General features: G+C 37.8%; 1 protein-coding gene across 1 annotated transcript in view; it reads right to left on the reverse strand.

The window, feature by feature from the left end:
- Positions 1-21,117, reverse strand: part of ARHGAP42 (Rho GTPase activating protein 42) — a 149,783-nt gene that overhangs the window by 31,959 nt on the left and 96,707 nt on the right. Inside the window, exons 6-10 of the mRNA XM_072326745.1 lie at positions 17,105-17,215; positions 9,369-9,473; positions 6,412-6,541; positions 1,790-1,890; positions 980-1,089 (exon numbers count right to left, since the gene is read on the reverse strand). Of these exons, the coding sequence (XP_072182846.1) occupies positions 980-1,089; positions 1,790-1,890; positions 6,412-6,541; positions 9,369-9,473; positions 17,105-17,215 (557 nt within the window). The remainder of the gene's footprint in view (positions 1-979; positions 1,090-1,789; positions 1,891-6,411; positions 6,542-9,368; positions 9,474-17,104; positions 17,216-21,117) is intronic.

The raw sequence follows: 21,117 nt of genomic DNA on the forward strand, positions 1-21,117 counted from the left end.
GACACACAAGAATTCACCACCTCCCTGCTGAATATCAAACAAAGTGCAGGAGCCAACTTTCTATCAACTTATGAAAGGTATATGCACATAACAGTGACTAAGAAATGTTGCATTCTACTTATCTTTCATTATTTTGTCCTGCTTTCTGGAAGGCCTTTAACTAACAGGCCATTTATATTTCAAATTAATCAAAATGTACAGGAGGAATAAAATGATATATGAAGAGTGCTTACAGTGATTTCTGTAGAGACCTTAAAGAACTGCAGATAGGTTGTTCTGATAGAGTAGGGGACATGTAATAGACAACACCCGCTTAGGAATACTTTATGATGACTTTACCAAAATACATGTGCAGTTCTACTTAAAAAGATGAAACTACTAACTTCAAATTTAAGCTATCAGTTCAAGCTTCCTTTGTCTAAATGAGCTCACATAGCATTTCTGCTTCTTAAATCTTAACTTACTCAAAAGACTATTTTATAAAAAGATATTTAAAAGTCCAAAATGTAACCTCATAAATAGCATGTTAAACAACAGCCTTGTGGAAATGGAACTTTGAAGGACAGTAATAATAACAAAATAATTCTTAGAGAAACTCTAGAAAAGGCATGGTGCTCCATCATAGTTAACGGGAAACCATCATTCAGTACTTCTCACTTCATTCCTAACCTTGACAGAATAATTACTACTACAAAGAAAAAACTTATGCCACAGGTTTTGCAAGAAGCCGCACTGTGTCTGCATGCAACTACAACATGCTTAAGACAATACATACACAACTTACTTAGTAATTCTGTTAGAAAAGCAGGTTTGAAAATAAGAAATAGGTCTTGAAAGCCAGGTTAAGTTTTTCTGGATGTGGGCATACTGACAAACATGTGCCCCCACTACAAGTGCAATAACTGTATTATTTACAAGTGTTTTGGTTTTTTTTCCTTCATTATTTTTAATACGTTAACAAAATGAAAAGGATTCAAACCTCTCAAATACTTCGATATCGAAACAGAAGCGTTTGTCAATTGAGTCTGTCTTTCTCCTGATGCAAGATTTCAGCTTGAATATTTCTGGTGAGCTTGTGACGAGGCCATTCTACAAAACAAGAGAAAATTAGTACAGGCAATATGTTGTGATAGGGTACACATCTAAAATTGAACTGTATGAGCAGTACCAAAAAGCATTCTCTAAGAGAAGAGCTTAAGTATATTTATGAACTTTTCCAACAATTTCTTCACATACAAATTAAGACTACATGTAGCTCACAGAGTGTGAAGCTGAAACACATGGCTGATACATCAGATGAGTGTGATGTCAGTAAAAATGGACCTCAAAAAGCTGGAGAAATGGGCTAAAAGGTACTTCACAAGGTCCACCATGGGGAAATGACAAGTCCTGCAGAGGGGAAGGAACAAACCCATGCTTGTATCTTCAGACTCTGGTGCCAACAAGCTGGACATAAGCCACCAATGTGCTAACATGGAGACTGAACTAAACTACCTAGAGAACTCTCTTTTCAATGTCATTCATTCTATGACCGTGATTGCTTTCCTATGTATTTGGAGCCACCATATTATAGGAATTAATTAATACATATTTCATATGTTACACAATGAATATTTTTGTTTAAATACATTATGTATCTATCTAAAATATACACTGCTTCATGTTTGACAGCAGTTTAATATTCTTTTCCAATTTCTTTTTTTCTTCTTAATTTTAACACCTGCTGAATGCTTAATGTAAAGTATAGAATATAGAATTCATGCACGTGCTAGAGGTTGTGCAAACTCACCACTTTTCCACCAGATTTAGTTTCAGCTATACTCATTGTAAATGTTTTTGTTCCTTTATCGTAAGTACAGTAATGTTTTATCCACGTAAATCCAAGTGGTCCTGGATTAAAACGACATTATAAGAAATAGTTATTTTGACATTTTATCACTATTTCAGACAGAGTTAGGTACAATAGAGAGATTAGACATAAGAGTCCACATACAGCGTACAAAATAAAAAACTTCACATTTTTTATTTTGAACATGTACAGGTCTTATTTTCATACATTTCAACTTAATCACAGAATCACCAAGGTTGGAACAGACACACAAGATCACCCAGTCCAACCATCCACCCATCAGCAATAGTTCTCACTAAACCATGCCCCTCAACACAACGTCCAAACATTCCTTGAACACCCCCAGGGTCAGTGACTCCACCACCTTCCTGGGCAGCCCATTCCACTGCCTGACCACTCTTTCAGAGAAGATGATGTTCCAGCTGACTGATTTGCTTTAGCAACCAGATGGGTAAAAGCATTCTGTTACAACAGAGAAATAGGAAATGCAGATCCTGATGATTACTCTGATTGGGAATTTCAACTGTAGATTTTTATCAATGGAAGTGAAGCACTCGCATTCAGTATTGAATCTTTTCTTTGAGGACAACCTTAAATCTAGTACTACACTCATAAAATTAGACAAAGTCATGAAATTTCTCTCTACTTTCATCAGAGGTAACAAATACTTCAGGTAACATCCTAGCAACTTTATTCCTCTACCTGTTATCTTTTGGACACAGAGTAAAATGGCAATGACTCAGAGACAGATTTAATCTTATGTAGTTGAACACTAGCAGAATATTTCATTATAGGAATAGACAAGAAGAAAAGAACAGGACTCTTAACACAACATTGGTTTAGAGATGAGGGATTAAATGCTGAATGGCAGAGGTGACACCTTCAGCAAGAAACATTGGCCTTTTATCCCTTGGAATGGTTTTCTGACAGGTGAGTATAACAGCAGCACTGAGTCTGAGAAGAAGGCTGATCTATAAGACAACCGGCCATGCATAGAGAAAAGGGCTACAGAGCCATTCTTTTAAAAATGAAAAGAATAAACAGTCAAAACTACTCACAAACTATCAATTATACATAATAACAGCATCATAAGGGAATGTTCTTCAGAATACACTAAACTTTGAAATCTGTACATTAAATATACAATGATCCCCAAATAAGTGGATGCATCCTTTATCCTGGAGAGGTCACACTACATTACTCCTTAATCCAACTGCAAAATATAGGATTTCTGATGTAGAAGATGTTTTCAACCCTGGCTTACACAGAGCTTTGCTCTGGCTATGAATCTTCAGTGAACATAAACAGAAAACACTCTTGAACTTAAGTATTTTAAACTGTGGCTGCTGACCTAGATTAGACACAGCCTTGTATAATGCCTGCATTACAGTCCTTTGCTGTGAGGACACATTTCCAGAATTCTCTCCACATCCCAGCCTAGCCAGGGATTCTCATGTTTTTCTAAAAAAATACCAGCAAAACAACCTCAATGCTTAACACAGCACTGAGAACATGATAAGAACTGAAAACTGTTACACATAAATGTAGAGGGGTGTTGCCCTGCAGAAGACAGGATAATTCAAGCTTTTGCAGTGTGACTGCTGCTCCTTCAGTCCAGCACATAATGGCTGTACGCACTAGTACTAAAACAGTACTGGGAGCACAGGTGGTCAGTTGGCAACAGAAAGTCAGTAGATAACTTGGACACGACTTCCTGATTTTGCAGGACAGGAAATACAGCAGAGAGCATGAGATATTTTCTTCAAGTTTTTGCAGTAGCAGAGTACAGTCTCCTTTATTTTACTAGCACTGACACAGTTTATGGGTACTCAGATGTGAAACAAACTGTGTGTGTAAAGTGGTACAAAGAAGTATTTCCTTTCGGAAAACATTATGCTTCAGAAACTGGCATTCAAACACAGCCTCCCTCCACAAAGCAATTACAAATGAATGCATAAAAGAAATTAAGGACATATAGATAGATAGATAGATAGATAGATAGATAGATAGATAGATAGATAGATAGATAGATAGAGGCAGGCTCTGCGCAGCCTGGTCTGGTGCTTGGCGACCCTGCACATAGCAGGGGGTTGAAACTCGATGGTCATTGTGGTCCTTTGCAACCCAGGCCATTCTATGATTCTATGATTCTATGATAAAGCATTTTAACTACAATGTAAATTCAGAATTGAACTTCAATCCACATAAGAATTTCTAAGCCCTTTCAATAGAAGTAATGCCTGTGAAAAATATAATATTAATTTTTTGAAGTACAGTCCATCTGGACCTTTTAATTCTTTTTAAAATGAAGGAGTTCTGAGATTAAAACAAACAAAAAACCAAAAAACCTGTTTCACAGGTTTTGTGCATTTTTTTAGATAAAGTCAAACTGATAGGTGTTGAAAACAAACCTAGCAATTTTGGTATTGATGCAATGGTGTTGGATATGTGAAAGTCTCCATCAGCCATCATTCAGATGCCTGGCAATCCACAAATGTAGCAGTGGACTTTTACAGGGAATATCATAAAAATCTGAGAACATTCTCCCAAACTTTGCAGGGAAGAAAGACAATGAATTGACCAGGCACTAGTTAGCCCAGCCTCAGAATTCTGTCAGATGGTCTGTTTCTTTTTTCACATAGCAAAATAAAATGTACGAATCTAATTCAAGCACTCCCCAGATAGCACCATTAACTCTTTCAGAAGGATGAGTCATCTTTAAGAAGTTTCAGATAAGTTTAGAAGTCATCTGCTTTTTGTTGGCCAACACCTACGCTTAACTTCAGTTCTGTTAGTCATGACCATACAACTGAGTAAGAACAGTTTATAAGCATTTTTTTTTCCTTCAAAATACTTATTTACCACCACTAATATTAGTAATAATACAGGATTTATTTTTCTTTTCAGGAATAGCAAACATTTAAGTCACTTATTCTTATTTTGTCTCTTGCCTATGGGATGCTCATAGGAAAATAATCCTGCATGACAAGGGAATACACAACTAGTACTTTCCTCACTAACACACAGATTACAGATCCTTTTACCCTTACTCCAGAATACACTAATGAACAAACATCTTCTCAGTAAGAGGATGTCAAGTTGGCCTCTCACTATTTAATGAAGCACAGCATGTGCCCAGTGCTTCACTCCTTTTCTCCCTCCCCCATTAGCAGGGCTCAGTGCAATTTCCACTTAATACAGGTTTCTTTTATCATTATTACATAATTAAAACACAGAGGGTCTTCTTCAAGCTTTCAGTGCTATTGAGGGTAAAAGTGGCCGAGGTTAACTACGATAAGCACTAAGGTTTCTTTATTTTAGCTCACATAATGGAATAAAAAATTATTTCATGATGTCATCTAGAAAATCAATCAACAATAACTCCAGGTAGTCTCTTGATTTACTGTCTAAAGGAGAAACAGTGATGGAGAAAGAGACATTCTCAGAACTGATGTTGAGCGGGGCCAAGTCTAACATGGGAATCCTGCATCAAGATGCCTTCTATTTATTTTTAGATTGAGAAATCAAGTGTAAAGTTGTATTTAATCATTTCTGAATGAACACCAAACTTGCATGGCACATGTACAATATCTCAAAACACTGCTATATACTTTTCTATCATCAGCTGGATTTCATAACAAAGAACAAATAAATCTGGTTAACCCACACAATGAAAACTATTCTACTAAGTGTTTTCATTGATCCCTGCCACATGCAGATAATTTGGCTTGGTCTATACTGTTCAAAGTGTAAAACAGTGACAGCAGATACTTCTGATCACCTATAGCTTTGAATTCTCTCTTTTGACTTTTCACGTATTTCCTGGCTCTGTTCTCATTCCTCACATCATGTATCGCTAGGCTCTTCCAAATATTCTCAGACAGAGATGCCAGACTTAGTTCTATTCCATCGTTCTTTTTGGACATTGCTTTATTCTTCCGTCTCATGACATGAATAATAATTAGGTACAAATTGGCAACTACTCTAAAATTGTGGCAGACTGTAAGTAGATAACTTTCTTCTTCTTCCGCCTTTTTATTCCATTATGTGAATGCTCATTAAGGTGTCTGAGTCAGCAGAGCCCACAGCTAAAAGGTGGAGGCTGATCCTGCTGGGTGAACTGTGGAGCTTGTTCAGGCAGAGAAAGGTCAAGACACTGCAGGGTTTGGCAGAGAACTGAGTGCTTTCACCTTGCAGCAAGGAGAAAGGCAGACATCACAGTGTAAACAGACTGATGAGTTTGCTACTGAGGGGGACCCATCTATAAGGGACCTACCCAAGCAGCATCCTACTCACAGGTTTGCTAGGAGCAAGAAACAAGGTGCCTTCATGTGTTTCACTCACTGTTCTCTTTGGCCTTAGGTACCCTGAGTGCATTGTGAAGAGTCAGACATTTGTTTTTCTTTAGAAATTTTCCATCTTTAGAGGAGCAATAATAAGAAAAGACTTTGGACACTTAAAAATAGAGCTCTTGTTTTATCCTGCTAGCTAAACCACTTTAATCATCCTAGTTTTTGCTGTGTCTTTCAAATCAAATGAAAAGGTACATCTGCTCTACTCACTTTTTTCCTGCACGTAGAGATAGCCTTCCATTGTCCACTGACTTGGTGGTCTGTAATCTTGGTTGGCGGACTTCATTCTTTGCATGAGTCTCTCCACTTCCTGCCTTGTGCTCTCAAAGTTATTCCGGGTCTAAGATTCCCAAACAAACAAACAAATCAATATATGTTACCTCGTGGAAGAGTAAAAACGATGATCCTCATTTGAGGAACTCATAATGCCAAGGAGCAACTGCATCAAAAAGAGACCAATACAAGCACCTGCAGTAGGCATAAAAAATGAACACCAGAATTACGCAGTTTCTTGCTCTAGAAGCCTGGGAATAACACAGTAAAGGAGAGCTAAATTTAAGCACAGAAGTCTGCAGGTCACTAACTGCAGGAACAATGCTACCTCACATTTTCATGTATGCTTACACAGTATTTTGCAGACAGATGCATTCTTCTTCTGTATGTACTCTAGAATATGCAGACAGGATCCAGGCTAAACAGCTGAACTAGAACGTGCTGACAGTATAACCTCAAGCTTGAACTAGTAAGCCTCACTGAACCACTAAAGCAAGTGCAAAATAGACTGGTTTGGGTTAATGCCGAGGTAAAGTCTCCAGACACCCGTGGTCTCCCCACACATGGAAGCAGTATGGTTCAGAGACCTGTGTCCATTCCCCAGTAACACTATGGATGCCAACACTCAAGGTAGTCAGAGCGTGGTTCCAATTGCTTTTTCACAGGACTACACAAACACCACAGTTGAGATTTAATCATGTTAGGAAACAATCAGGTCACGAGTTGCAGAAGCGTTCCAAAATCATGGAAACAAATGCTGTGTCTGCTCTAAAAATCATGTGTGCAAACAAGCAAGCTGCTCGTCAGAAGAATAATTAAGTACAAAGCTGGGTAATTCATATTTGCTAATGCCTGTATGCATGTACCTGTGTAATTTTTCTACTGAATTCAGTGGGACCACGGTTTCCCTCCACTTAGCTAACAGTGCAGGAAAAAGGAGAATTATTAAGAAGTGCCAGAGGTTTGACAGATTCCTACAGACATACCAGATGTTGAACACTTTGTTCCTAGAGGCAATAAAATAAAGACTATTGTAAAGTTTTTGCAAGGCCACTTTAAAAAAATTATATTATGAAATCTAATCTCAACTAGACAGAAATATATTGTCTGGACTTTATATACTGATAAATACTCTCCCATTAGTTGGCCATTCATGGATTTGCACTATAGCGTAATAAGGCAATCTTTCTGGTGAAGACAAACATATTTTAATTAATTACTAAACAGAAGAGGAGCTAAAATTCAGCTTTGAACCTTGCCAATGATACTTTTGGGATGAAGAACCAAACTTCAGACCAAATTTAACAGAGGTAATTTTTAGCCCTTCAAGAGACTTTAGGTCAGATGCTGTGCTACTGAACGGGGTTTTTTTCCTACACTAAGAGCATATCCCTGTTTGTCTTTTAAGGTTTTAATTTTTCTTTTAAGCAGCCAGGCCTTTGTATGAAGTCACAGAAAACAAATCCCAAATGACATCTGAAGTAAGCTGCTGGCCTGCTGACACAGCAGAAGTGACACCAGGCTGTGTTAGGACCTGTTAAGAGCTGAAGGTCTGTCACTTTGCTGCTGCTCCTACAGCTTTTCCTGCTGATACTTTAACACGTAGGAAAGTTTTAAGAACAGAAGCAGAAGATCAGATCAAAAATTCTGCAAGACTGTGAGACTTTAAAACCCAATGCAACAAAGAGGAGTACCTCTAACAGCTACAACAGACAGCCTGAACACAACTGCCCCTGAGGATTATCCTCATCTCATCTTTCCCTATATTTCACTTCATTCTGAGTTTGGGTGATGCTCTGGGTGACAGGTCAACAGATATCTCAGCTGAATGAAAGCAGATGAGGACTTAGATCTACAGTCAGACTCCAAACTTCTGTGTAGCAGTAGATACATATGTTTGTCTGACATATAAATATAATTAAAAACATATTATATTGTTCCTTCTGCACAACACTGCATCCACCATTACCTCTGCAGTATATTTACACAGTCCTATTCCTTAATTTACCTATTCCTTAATTAAAACAGAAATTTAGAAAATCCTTTAATAATTCTGTTTCTACTGATCTGTGCATAGAGCAAACAAACAGACACAGACTTACAAAGCTACATTTGGTCTGTGCTGTGGGTTCACGTGCCTGCTGGAACTTCAATCAGCCTCCCGACTGAACCACATTTTTCATTCTTACACTGAAACTCCGCTATGCAACAACAGTGACCCCTTGTGCCTCCATCTAAAAGAGTCTCAGCTGAAAAACCACAACTGATAAATGCAAAACTTGTCAGAATGGTCTGGGAGGGTCTACAGAGAACCCTTGCATTTTGATCCCAGAGGAAAAGTTTAATCAAACAGGAGCTTTTGCCTGATTCTCCCAAGAAGCCCTTTAAATGAAATCTACATGTGTATGTGAACAATGACAAAAAAGAGAAGGAGCTACAGAGGAAACACAGCTTTATTAAAAGTCCCTTGACAGCTTTCCTGTAGGCTCCCTTCAGGTACTGGCAATCTGTGATCTTAAAATATAGACTGCAGCATTCTGTACCTGCTGGAGCTCTTTGATCCACTTACTTCAGAAGACAGGCCGCACTCTCAAGAAAACACACATTTAAGCATATCTGAGCTGCTGTGTTATTAATGAAATTTGGCTGCTGTTCTGCTTTTCTGGTTCTAACTCCCACAATTCTGATTTGCAAATCACAAATAACAACATGAAGATTACATTTTCCAAAGTTCTTTTCTGACTGGCAGCTTTAAAAACAATTTGTACCTTAATTTGATTTCATCTCACTAAAACCTTCTAAGATGTAGAGTTCCCTTCAAGTACTACAAGGCCACTTTAGTATCTCAAAATTAGTTTACCAAGCAAAATGGTGCAAATATGTTTCGTTCTTACATTCTGCAAATTGAATTGAAGCTGCTGCTTGTATGGTGCAAACTCCTGAGCCAGTTCATATCCTTCATGGTAAAATGTAAATAATCCTTGAAGAAAGGCCAAGAGCTGGAAAGGCAAAATTGAAAAGCATTACTGATGTTAACATGCACTCTTAATACGCTAAATAACTTAAAGATAACAGAATGTATACTAACTGGTAAATAACAAATAGTCATTGACTGCAATAGTGAAAAACTGGTCTTAGCTGCTACACACTTTACCTATTCGGGTAAGTATTAGAAAGCAAAAATGAGGAACAGACGATTTTCCATTTGTCTTCAGCAGGAAAACACAGCAAGTCTTCAGCAACAACCTCCTGCATCTTAACTCCTGCAACACTCTGAGCTTTCATTACTTGCAACAGTAATGCTTTGCTGAGCAAGAAATCTGCATTCAGACCTTAAGAAAAAGTGTTAAAAAGGCTTCTGCCTCATGAAACTGTCATTTTAATAATAATTTAATTCACCGTCCCAGTCATTCTGTCCAATATTTCAGCTGATGGTGTGCACTTTCCAAGCTCATACTATCAGAGATAGATGCTTGTTTTTTTTTTCTCTTAGGAATATTTTTTCACTTTCTTCATAGTAATTGTGTGGACCATGACCTATTTTTCCAAAATGAGACTCTTGAAAATAAGTTTTAGGCAGCTTAATGCAACATAAGAACTCTTCCTGCTCTGACCAAGATGTGAGTTCTATCTGGTATGTCTGTGACCGACTTCAACAGACCAGCTGAAGTCCCTATGATCCAGATGAATATCATTTTTGAAATGTGTACTAAAACAATGTTTAAGTTATTAAAAAATGCAACTATATTTTCCGAAGACTCATCATATTAGTTGATACATTTGTATAATGTATTAATTTTTAAGTTTTTTTTCCTAAATTAAAATGCATAAACATCTTAGTAAGTTGTCCTAGTTATTACTATTACAAACATTTTTTTATGATGGAGTATGTAAAATTTGTATAAGAAATTTAGCTTACATATTAGCAAGTAAAGAAAACAACAACAAAAATGAGCTATTAACTTGGATGCACAATAACAAAATCTTATACAAATAGGACAGGTTTATCTGAGTACATTACAGCCACAAACACTCGTCCTCAACAAAGCTACATAACTAGCTGTCCATGCTGTCTCCTAAACCAGCAAAAAAACACAGGTATTCAAAAGCATAATACTTGTTTCAAGAATCAAGAATCCAATGTAAACATTTATCTCTCTCCATAGGGAACTGAAGTAGTCTAGATTCAGGCAACAAAGATTCCATAATGTATATTTAACACACATACATTTGTGATACCAGTATCACAGATGACTGTAAATGAGACTAAAAAATACAGATTTTACCATGCTTACATTTTATTTAAACTTTATAAACAACCTCATTTGTAGAAGCGTAACTAATTTGTTATATTAAGGAATGGGTAAAGGCATCTCTGGGTCCATGTGGCTCAACTGCTGCTCCAGCAAGGACACCTGGAACAGGGTGCTCTGGGCCATGTCCAGGCAGCATTGGGAGGTCTCCAAGGAGGAGACTCCACAGTCTTTCTGGGTTAACTGTGCCAGTGTCCTATCACCAACACATCACAGAAGTGCTTCCAGGTGTTCAGAATGAACCTCCCATGCCCAACGGGTAGTGGTTATCGGAGCTAAGTCCAGCAAGTGACCCGTTACAAGTGGTGTCCCCCAAGACTCGGTACCGGGGCCCATCTTGTTTAATATCTTCATTGATGACCTAGATGAGGGGATTGAGTGTACCCTCAGTAAGTTTGCAGATGACACCAAGTTGGGAGGTGGTGTCGATATGCCTGAGGCCCTTCAGAGGGATCTGGACAAGCTGAATCGCTGGGCTGAGGTTCAACAAAGGCCAAGTGCTGGGTCCTGCACTTTGGCCACAATAACCCCATGCAGTGCTATAGGCTTGGGGCAGAGTGGCTGGATGACTGTGAAGAGGAAAGGGGCCTGAGGGTGCTGGTTGATGCTTAGCGGAACATGAACTGACAGAGTGTTGGGCTTTCAGTTGTTCAGCAAGTTTTCAACCCTTCTTACTATCTGCTCATCCAGCCCATACTTCAGCAGTATTTATATAAAATATTACAGTGGACAGAGTCAAAGGTTTTACTGAAGCCCAAAAATACGATATACAGTGCTGCTCTCTCATCTATCAGCCTGGTTTTTTTATTACAGAAGTTTATGAGCTTGGTCTTTTCACTGTCCCAGGTAACCACATCTTCAGTTTCATTAAGGAGATGACCGTCATTTTCCTTTTGTTTTCCTTTTGTCACTGAGATAGTTGCAGAAGCCCTTGTTACCCAGGATGTCTTTGGCAAGATTCAGTTTTTTATGGGCATTACTTTTCCAGACTTGATCCCTACTTGCTCAGATAGTGTCTCTGTATTCCTCTGAGTCCCTGCTTCCACTCACAGTTTGATGGATGAGAGCTGAGGTGAAGGACACAGCTCTCTGGGCAGAGGAACAAACACGATGACCTCATTATGCATCCCTCACATCCTTGTGCCCTGGTATCACTGAGCCCTTCAATGGACATGTGAGACTCAGAAAGTGAGTTCTTCTCCCACATTAATAAGTTAAATCAGATTAAGCTTTATAGACCATTGGTGCCGTCAAAAATGTGAATGCATGGCTGGGACTTCTCCCTTGCTTTTTACTGGTATTGCAGGATCAAATAAAGTCATGACATCAGACAGAAACGGTGAAATCTCATAGTTATCCATGGGTAAGCAGTAAGTCAGACACAGAGGCTAAGGAGCTGAGAAAATCCTTTAGTATAAAAGCCAAGGGTTCTCTACAATGGATCTGAATTCCTGAATCACATCTCACTACCAAAGAATGAAGACAATCTACCAAAGAGCTTCAGAGATTATGTAAATTAGCTTGTAATTTCCACTTGCCCATCTAAAATCATTATCTCAGCCAAAGACCTGGACCTTAAAGCACCCTGATGGCTATTTAATGGGTTCCAAAGAAGATCCAAATATGACTATTTATCCTAAAAGGCACCAATTAAGCAAACACCTGTATAAATTTCCATAATTTTAAGGTTTAAAACATAATTCCATCTCTTCCAAAAAAAAAAAATAAATAAATAAATAAATCGATTTCCTCTTCTTATGAATAAAATCCAAAAGAAGTAAGCAAATTATAACTAAAGCCTTGCCCGCAGTCTAGATCCAGTTACTCATCTCCATCCCCAACGAGAGCTCCTACAGCCGCGTAACTACTCCAGTGTGTGCTCTATTTTGTTTAAATAAAAACGAATAGCATTAACTTATGCATAAGCAGGAGTCTACTGACCAACCGTGCCTTCTTGGCTTAAGAAGAATTGCAGGAATACTGTAAGCAGACAGCAAAACTGTAGCCAGAACAGAACATTAAAGCACAACAAAATTTCAACAAAAGACCTAGTGGTAGAAAGATGCAGTATGCCAGCTTACACATCAATTGTAATGATCAGCTTACAGGGTATTTCTGAAGAACGTTATCTATATAAATTTCAGCTTGAATACTGAAAGAAAACCAGCTTCCATTTATACAAACAGCTCTAAGGAGCGCATGAAGAAATACTGAGGAGAAAAAGATTTAACGCTAGATGGCAGCAAAGCTGAATTTATTAGTGTTCAGGAGGTATCCTGGCAGTTGTGTCTTGTAGAGCACCTGGACTTGAGAATCTCCTGGTTGCACAGAAAAGGGAAAATAAAAGTAACTATGTGCTTGTTGTGCAAATCCTATCCCAGATTGTTCTAGTTCTGTTGAAATAACTGATACTGAGAATGGCATTTGCTTCTACAGATGTATGGGGAGAGGGGGAACAAAAAGCACCTAGCAGGCCTGAGGCACAATCTTAAGCACTTCCATCAGCATTGGCACTGGCATAGCACTGCACAGATAACTAAAGGCCAAGCACTTCTCCCCAGATCTATGGTCACAGTGGGGTTTTCTTGCTGCTGATGTTACAAGAGGCACTGCTGTAAAGCCCACACTTCTAATTTTAAAGGCATTTATTTTAAATGATGGGGGAAAAAAAATCAGATCTTTTTCATTTTTTCATGTATTTCAAGCTGGTCTTCACATGTTCAGAGGTGACTGGTTACCCCAACCATTACATAGAATGTTCACGTCATCAGTTTGAAAGGTAACACAAAGCTGACAGTTACCTTGTTCTGAGTACCTAATCAGTCATGTAAACAAAAAGTGAGGCCTGAGCTCAGTAACACAACACTACTCACTACTCCAGGACTGCCAGGATTTCAACACAGAACCTGAAACAAAATCCAGCTACTTCTTGAGACTTTATTTATTTTTACGTAGAGCCGCTGACCTCAAGACTGCCTGGTCATTTCATTCTCACAGGAAGGAGACTGTGCTTAGGTTTCGGATAGGAGAGGAATTTAACCTTTGGCCCACAGCACATCAGCCAGAAGTCCCTGTCTCCTCAGTTTCATTTTATTTATAAATAGATAGCTTCATAAGGTACTTCTCTATCAGACTAAAATGAATATAGTTAATAATGTAGAAAATCCAAGAAAGGGGAAATTAAGTTTAAGATCCAGTCTCTTCAGACTAAAACTGAAGTCTCACGGAACCACAAGCAATTATACAAAGTTGTTCCTTTCTTTTAAACATACACTTTTACGTTTTTGTGACAGAGAATGGACCACCCCTCATTTCAGATTACATTCTGCTTATTAATTCTGTGCCCTGATTCCTCCAGGCCAGTGAGGTCTTGCTGTTATGACAGAGCCCTGGGCAGGAGGCTCTCTCTTAACGAGTGCAGCATCCTCATGAAGCTGCACTGCTATTTCTGGCGAGCTGCTCTGGGCCCACACACATAAAGCTTGGAGCAGTGGTTACTAGAACTTTTTATATTTTTTAACTTGCTGCAAGGTAAACTTTAACGCTGATATAGTTTTGAGATAGAAAAAAGTCTAAATTTGTGATCTGTATGAAAAGCCTATTATTTTTCCATGAGAAGTCTAAAATCTAGGAGAATTACAAAGAGGTTGCTATGTCTTCATAGAATCATAGATTGGCTTGAGTTGGAAGGGACCAGAAAGATCATCCACTTCCAATCCCTTGTCATGGGGATGAGGCTGCCCAGGACCCCATCCAACCCAGCCTTGAACACCTCCAGTGATGGGACATCAACGGCTTCTATGGGCAGTCTATGACAGTTCCTTGCCATTCTCCAAGTAAATAATTCCTTCTTTTTACCTAATCTAAATCTTCTGTCTTTTAGTTTTAAAACATTTCTCCTTGTCCTGTAACTTTTTAACCATGTAAAATTCAGTGAAACATTAGCACCTCGTGCCTCACCGTCCCTCACCACTGCACTTCAGGAAGGAAAGTTCTGCACTCCTACCACTTCTACTGTTCTAAGTTAACCCACCTGTCAGTTTTTGCCAGCCTGCTTCTCCCACTCTGCTTCTAGGAGAATTTTCACCAACAGATCACCAACAGATAATTTCGAGTTGTATTTCATGACGTGAATTTATCCCTCTTCCACACAGCCATCACAATTTCATCTTTCTCACTAACAGCATTTCTTTTATTTTGTCAAAATCCCCTTTCCAGGACTCAACAAATCGGACACCTTGAGACATGATACTGAGCTAAATATTAGACCTAAGTGACACTTCAGTCATAGAATCATAGAACTGTCAAGGTTGGAAAAGACCTTCGAGGCCATCAAGTCCCTCCATCAACCCATACCTGTGACTTACATAAATCAAGCATTTTAAAAAGCCTATTTTTAAGACTTTCTTTTTTCTTTTGTCCCATTATATTTCACTTGGTATACTTTGCCTTATGGATTTTAGTAAATGCTTTTATTCCAAGATGTTGTATGAAACAGACTAGAAACAAAACAAAACAAAACAAAGCAATACCGAAGGTTCAAAATTTTGACTGATATTACAACTTAACCACTATTTGTATTCAGTTTGATTATAACAAAACACACCTGCAGCCAACACGGCAGGAAATGAAACCCAGTTAGCACAGTATTTCCCAAACCTTCATCTGGAACGTCCAATAATGGACCTCATGCAACAAACAGCTACACTGAGCAGCCCACTGATATGACACAGGAGAGCAACTGACCCACTCCAAGTAAATTTTCTTCACTGGATGTGTACATTTGGTAAGAAAAATACCTAGGTTTGCAGCACGGAGTGTACCATTAACCTCCCCTGTTTGCCTGCTCACTATCAGCACTAACATACAAATAAACAATTTCTTCATTTTGGTGATTCATTGCTGCTGCTGTGGTGGCTGACAAAGCATGCAGATAACTCCTAGTCAAAAGGATAAAGCTCGATATCTCAAGCTATAATATACATAATTAAATTTATTTTTCCCATCTAGCATATAGGATGAAATATGCCCTATTTTAACTACATGCAATTGCACAACCGCATTTTCTGATGTACAGTTTCTTCTCAATATAACAAGATTCTATTACTTTAAAGGAGCTAATGACTCTATACCATGGTCAGAACTAGGTTAGGATTGCTTGTTTTTTCCAGGATGTGAGAGTTTTACAGAAGGAGACAGAGAGAGACAGTCTGGATTAATTTGTGACAGGTAGAAAAATGTTCTTATTTAGGAATCCAAGCAAAGTTTTAGTCTCAAAGACTTGGCAGGTGCATGCCACGAAGAGAGGATTTCTGTAAGTACTGGAAGCTGAAATCAGTTTCATTAGCTTGCATCAATGCCAAATATTCAATATACAGTACATTCTCATCTCACAGTAAGAAGGCATTTGAGCAGCTCTTCTTGATGACATTGAGTGTTAGAGATACAGTTCAACCTGTTTCAGTTAAAAGTGCACCTTTGGTTAGTTAGAAGGAAGCTGGAAGGAAAAGTTATGCTTGCCATGTTCTTTCTTCACAAAAGATGCTCTGCTCAGTATGCATAACAGGAAGGGACAAATGGCATTGGAAGCTGTCTGTCAATGGCTACAGGTGCTAAGTAAGGCAATCACACAAGACATGAACAGTATGATTACTACTAATATGCTAGAGAGATATGCTAGCACATCACTCTGAACAGCTTCTGGTCCTGACTGTCCCAGAAAGTATCTCAAGGTCGTGATGTGGTCCAAGAGGAAATCCCAGATGTAAAATCACGGATCTATATAAGGACTGTTGAGTACAGCTTCATCTTCCTTTTTTTGGCATGTCAAGGTATGCTTTCTTTTTATGCACAGTAGACTGAAGGCAAATGACTCTATCAACAAGAAATATATGCACCTGTCCTGCAGGAGAACTAATTTTTCATATAATTACATGTATAAATAAGAAGAACATATACATATATATGCTGCCTATAGGGAATATTTAAATCCAAAATCTATCTCTGAATTTCAGACATGAAACCATGATATTGGGAAATACCCAGTATGTATTGCACAAGTAAAACATTACATGCTGTCCCATTAAAATGCTATGCACACTAAGCCATCCAGCATTTCACTTCACAGTAGACATGATACTCTTACATAAACCATTAATAACTGTGGAAAATGCTGAAGCCAAGATCTTAATGCCTGCCTATGTGCAAATGCACTGGAATCACAATTTTAAAAGAGAGATAAATACTTATTTTACACTAAAATTTCATCTTTAAAAATACGTGTTTTAAATTTGGAAAGAATAAAACATAAAACTTACAGGTTCAACAAATTCAAATTTCTTTTTCTCTTGTACTTCTTGGATTTTAAAAACATATTCCAATGACGCCTCATAAAAGTTTTGATGCTCTCTGTCAATCTGCGTATCTGCCTAAAAGACAAAAGGAAATACAATATTAGTTTACTCTCTCATGATTGCTTTCAAACCAGATTTTGTTGTTAGTAAATAGATCTTTCATAAGATTACTTCACAAGTTTGATGGTTTTCAATTTTTCCTGAAAAATAAAATACCCACTTAAAATATCTAAGTGTGGGTTATGGAGGAAATATTATTCAGCTTTACCTCATGTCATTTCCAGGGTGTTTGTTTGTTTTCCTCTTTCTTTTGCACTTTTATATTTTACTTTTGAGGAGAGGTTGGAAGGAAAGAAAGAAAGGCAGCAGAGAATTTCTGGCATACAGAGAATTTCAAAGTAGAAAACAGATAGTAATCTAGAAGGGACAAAATATTAATATTTCTATTGAAATTCCTGCGTATCACATGAACCAAACTTTCATCTACTTCTAAGCTTCAAATACTTTCCTAGGATTTTATTTCCTTAAGTAGAGCGTATTTAATGATGAAATCTTGCAACATTACTTCATAGCATATGTCTCGTGCTCTGGAAGTACAAACATATTTAAATCCCTACCCTCATTTATCAATTTCTTTTCACATTTTAATTTTCAAGTGAAAGAGCTTCAAGGCACAATTTGCCAGACATGCCTAAATAACACCACTCAACATGAAGACTTAGGGCCAAAATAAAGGCATCTACCTAAACTGCTGAAGAATTAACTCTTACCAGCAGATAAAGAATAATAGGCTTTTATCCTCAACTTAAACAAGGCATGAGAAATGAACATAGTAGACAAGTAGTGTAATATGTGGATAACGCCTTAAGAAGAGATACAGATTTCCCTTTACATTAAAAAATCATTTTCTTGAGCAAATCCCTTTTAGGCTGTGTTTTTCAGGTTTTGGTATTGGGTCAAAAGCAGATTTTAATCAAATTTCAAGCACAAGTATAAAACCAGTTTAGCTATTTTTGATGTAATGCCATTTACTTCTGTAAATTCTCTAGTTCATTTCTGGCATCAAAAATAACAAATATGGGAAAAGTGGAAAAGCTGGGTGTTGTCTTCACTTGACAGCATGCATTAAAACAGTAAACCTATCAAAAAAGAGGTTTAGTGCTTGTAAGATAATGATCGCAGAAGTTGGTCATCAATTGCATCACACATAATTAACACTGTTTCTCTCGTTAAGAAAATGCTTCTGTCATGATTTGGATGCAGACTTCTTAACAATATGAATTCACTTCCTCAGTACCATGAGCACTATTTCAAAGCATGGGCTTCAACAATATCTTTCAAATCATTCATTATCAGTTTCCATGTCTGTAAGAAGTAAACCAGGAAATGGAGTAAAAACACAAATATTATGAAGCAGTAACCAAACACTCAACATTCTAAGAACCGAGAGCTTTGCCACAAAAGTAACTGTCACATGCTATTTGTATAGCACTTTCAGCTACTGTTCTCTTCTGTACTCTGTGTTAAGTAGTTTTAATTCACACAAAAAATGTTACCAAGGAAATATTATAGATACCAACAGAACCAGTTGCTACTACTTTGGAGCATGATCCTGATTCACACAACTGCAGTCAAGAAGTGCTTGAGACAGATTTCAGCTTCACATTTAATTTTAAAGAAATATAATTTGGTTTCAGCAACGAGCTCTTCAACACATAATAGTATTTAAAGACCCAATTAAGTCAATCTCTATACTGAACAGCACTTTAGCAGACTGTACCAGTACTTATGATAACTCAAGACTATCTCAAATATGGATGGGTTCCTACATTAAGGTCATAAACACCATGACTGTACAGATACTGAATTATAATGAGGGCTACAAAGATGGTTAAGCGTCCAGAGGGGAAGACATATGAGAGGTGGCTGAGGTCTCCTGGTATTCTCAGTCCAGAGTAGAGCAGGCTGAGGGGAAGACTCAAGGTGGCTGCGGCTCCTCACAGGGAGCAGAGAGGCAGCGCGGAGCTCTGCTCTGTGTGACAGTAGTGAAAAGAAAGTATTTTGAAGCTCCTTTTGATGCTAAGGGAAAAAAATACTAATCATCCACTTAAACTGTGTCAACAGTCCTCTAGGCTCTCAAAATATCCAGCACATGTCAATTACATGAACGCATGCAAACCACTCTCTAAATACTGTGTTCAAATCGTTGAACTTCAGGTGCTTAATTAAGGTGCTCTCACCAGCACCTGATTGAGAGATGTAAAATAGCCTAAAACAGCAGAACTATGCCCTTCTCATCCCTTCACCCATCAACTCACATAATGTGATGCGATAACAAGAAATCTGAGGAATTAAAATGAACAGTGGGGTAAAAAAAATAGATGTACTTTTGGTGTGGTAATACTCAGACTGTGAGTCAATAGACAATAGGCTTTTGGGCCAGGAACTGGTGCCTGGCATCTTTTTTATGATATGGTTACAGTCCAAACATCTCTTTGGTCAACAAAGTAGACCCTACAACTATCTGAAAGGAGTTTGTAGAGAGGTGGGGGTTGGCCTCTTCTTCTGGGTAACTAGAGATAGGGCAAGAGGTAACTGCCTTAATCTGTACAGGTGAGATTTCAGGTTGGGTACTAGGAAAAAAAATCTACTTTGAAAGAGTGGTGAGGCACTGGCACAGGCAGCCTGTTGAAGTGGTAGAGTCACCATCCCTGGATCTGTGGCACAGAGGAATGTGATTAGTGGACATGTACTGGATGGCCTTAGTGGTCTTTTCCAACCTTGGTGATTTTATGATTCTACTGTTTTTGGTAGTGATTTCCTATGGTGTCTTCTGCATGTGGGAGGTCTGTGTTGCTGATTAAACACACTTAACATCTGTATAAAAATGAAGCAGACAGAAATGACAAGCTACGTCCTATGAGCTTTACAAGTGGGGCATCTAGAAAAGCAAAAACCAACAGCCTTTGTAAGAAATTTTAAATCCTAAGATGTCACGTAGGGACATAGTGGAAAAATTTACCCTGATTTTTCCATTAGTTTATTTGAGCCAAATCTATTGTGATTCTACCACAGTTTATTAGATTCAGAGTTGCTACTTTTCACTTTAGTTTCTGTGTTATTAGAATGTGATTGTTCTGATGTCTCAAGAGCAAAATATTTTATTTATTTAGAGTAAAGCATTTTGGTAACAACTGTTTTTTTTTTTTTTTTTTTCTCTGGTGCTGTTTAACAACTGTTTCTTCATCAATACACAGAATACTTAGGAAGGCTGAAGGCTATATGTACACATCTTTGATATATGAATGGAACCATTAACCAATCCCATATAAATAGTGTCCAATGTAAACTGATGGTTACATAAACAACTACGGTAATTCAGGATTATAAACATTATGAGAAATTTTTAATCACTACGCTTCATTTAATTCAAATTACAGAGTAACCGGTAAACATGAAAAAAAACCCTGTATTTTGTGAGTGCATGAAAGTCACATAGCCTGTGAAAACACCACCAGCAAAAGTATCCCCAGGATGAAGCGTCACCACAATATCGGTAATCCCATCAAAGCAACATTAATTACTCTTGGGAAAAAGAAAAAAAGAGAGATCCAACTGGCACTTTTAGTGCAACTTGACTCAAAGGCTAATCATAATGATTTCTGCCAGGATACAGTAAAACTCTGAAATCCTCCTAATAGACTAGAACTTCTCATCTTCCTATCTATCTTTCTTTCCTTTTAAAGGTAAGAATTAGGCATACGGTCTCTTTAAAGATGAAGTTGTGGATACCATTTCAAGACATGCTGCAATCTCAGAATATGGTGAAAAAAAAAAAAAAAAGAAGCATAAAAAGCATCATTAAAATCATTTCAGTTTAAAATTTATGTGAAACAGACACATAATTGCATTGAGCAATAAACCAAACAGCAAAAAGAGCAACTCATTATTTGAATTTCAAGTACTCCACATATACC

The sequence above is a fragment of the Excalfactoria chinensis genome, chromosome 1 (assembly GCF_039878825.1).
Source record: "Excalfactoria chinensis isolate bCotChi1 chromosome 1, bCotChi1.hap2, whole genome shotgun sequence".
Taxonomy (NCBI): domain Eukaryota; kingdom Metazoa; phylum Chordata; class Aves; order Galliformes; family Phasianidae; genus Excalfactoria; species Excalfactoria chinensis.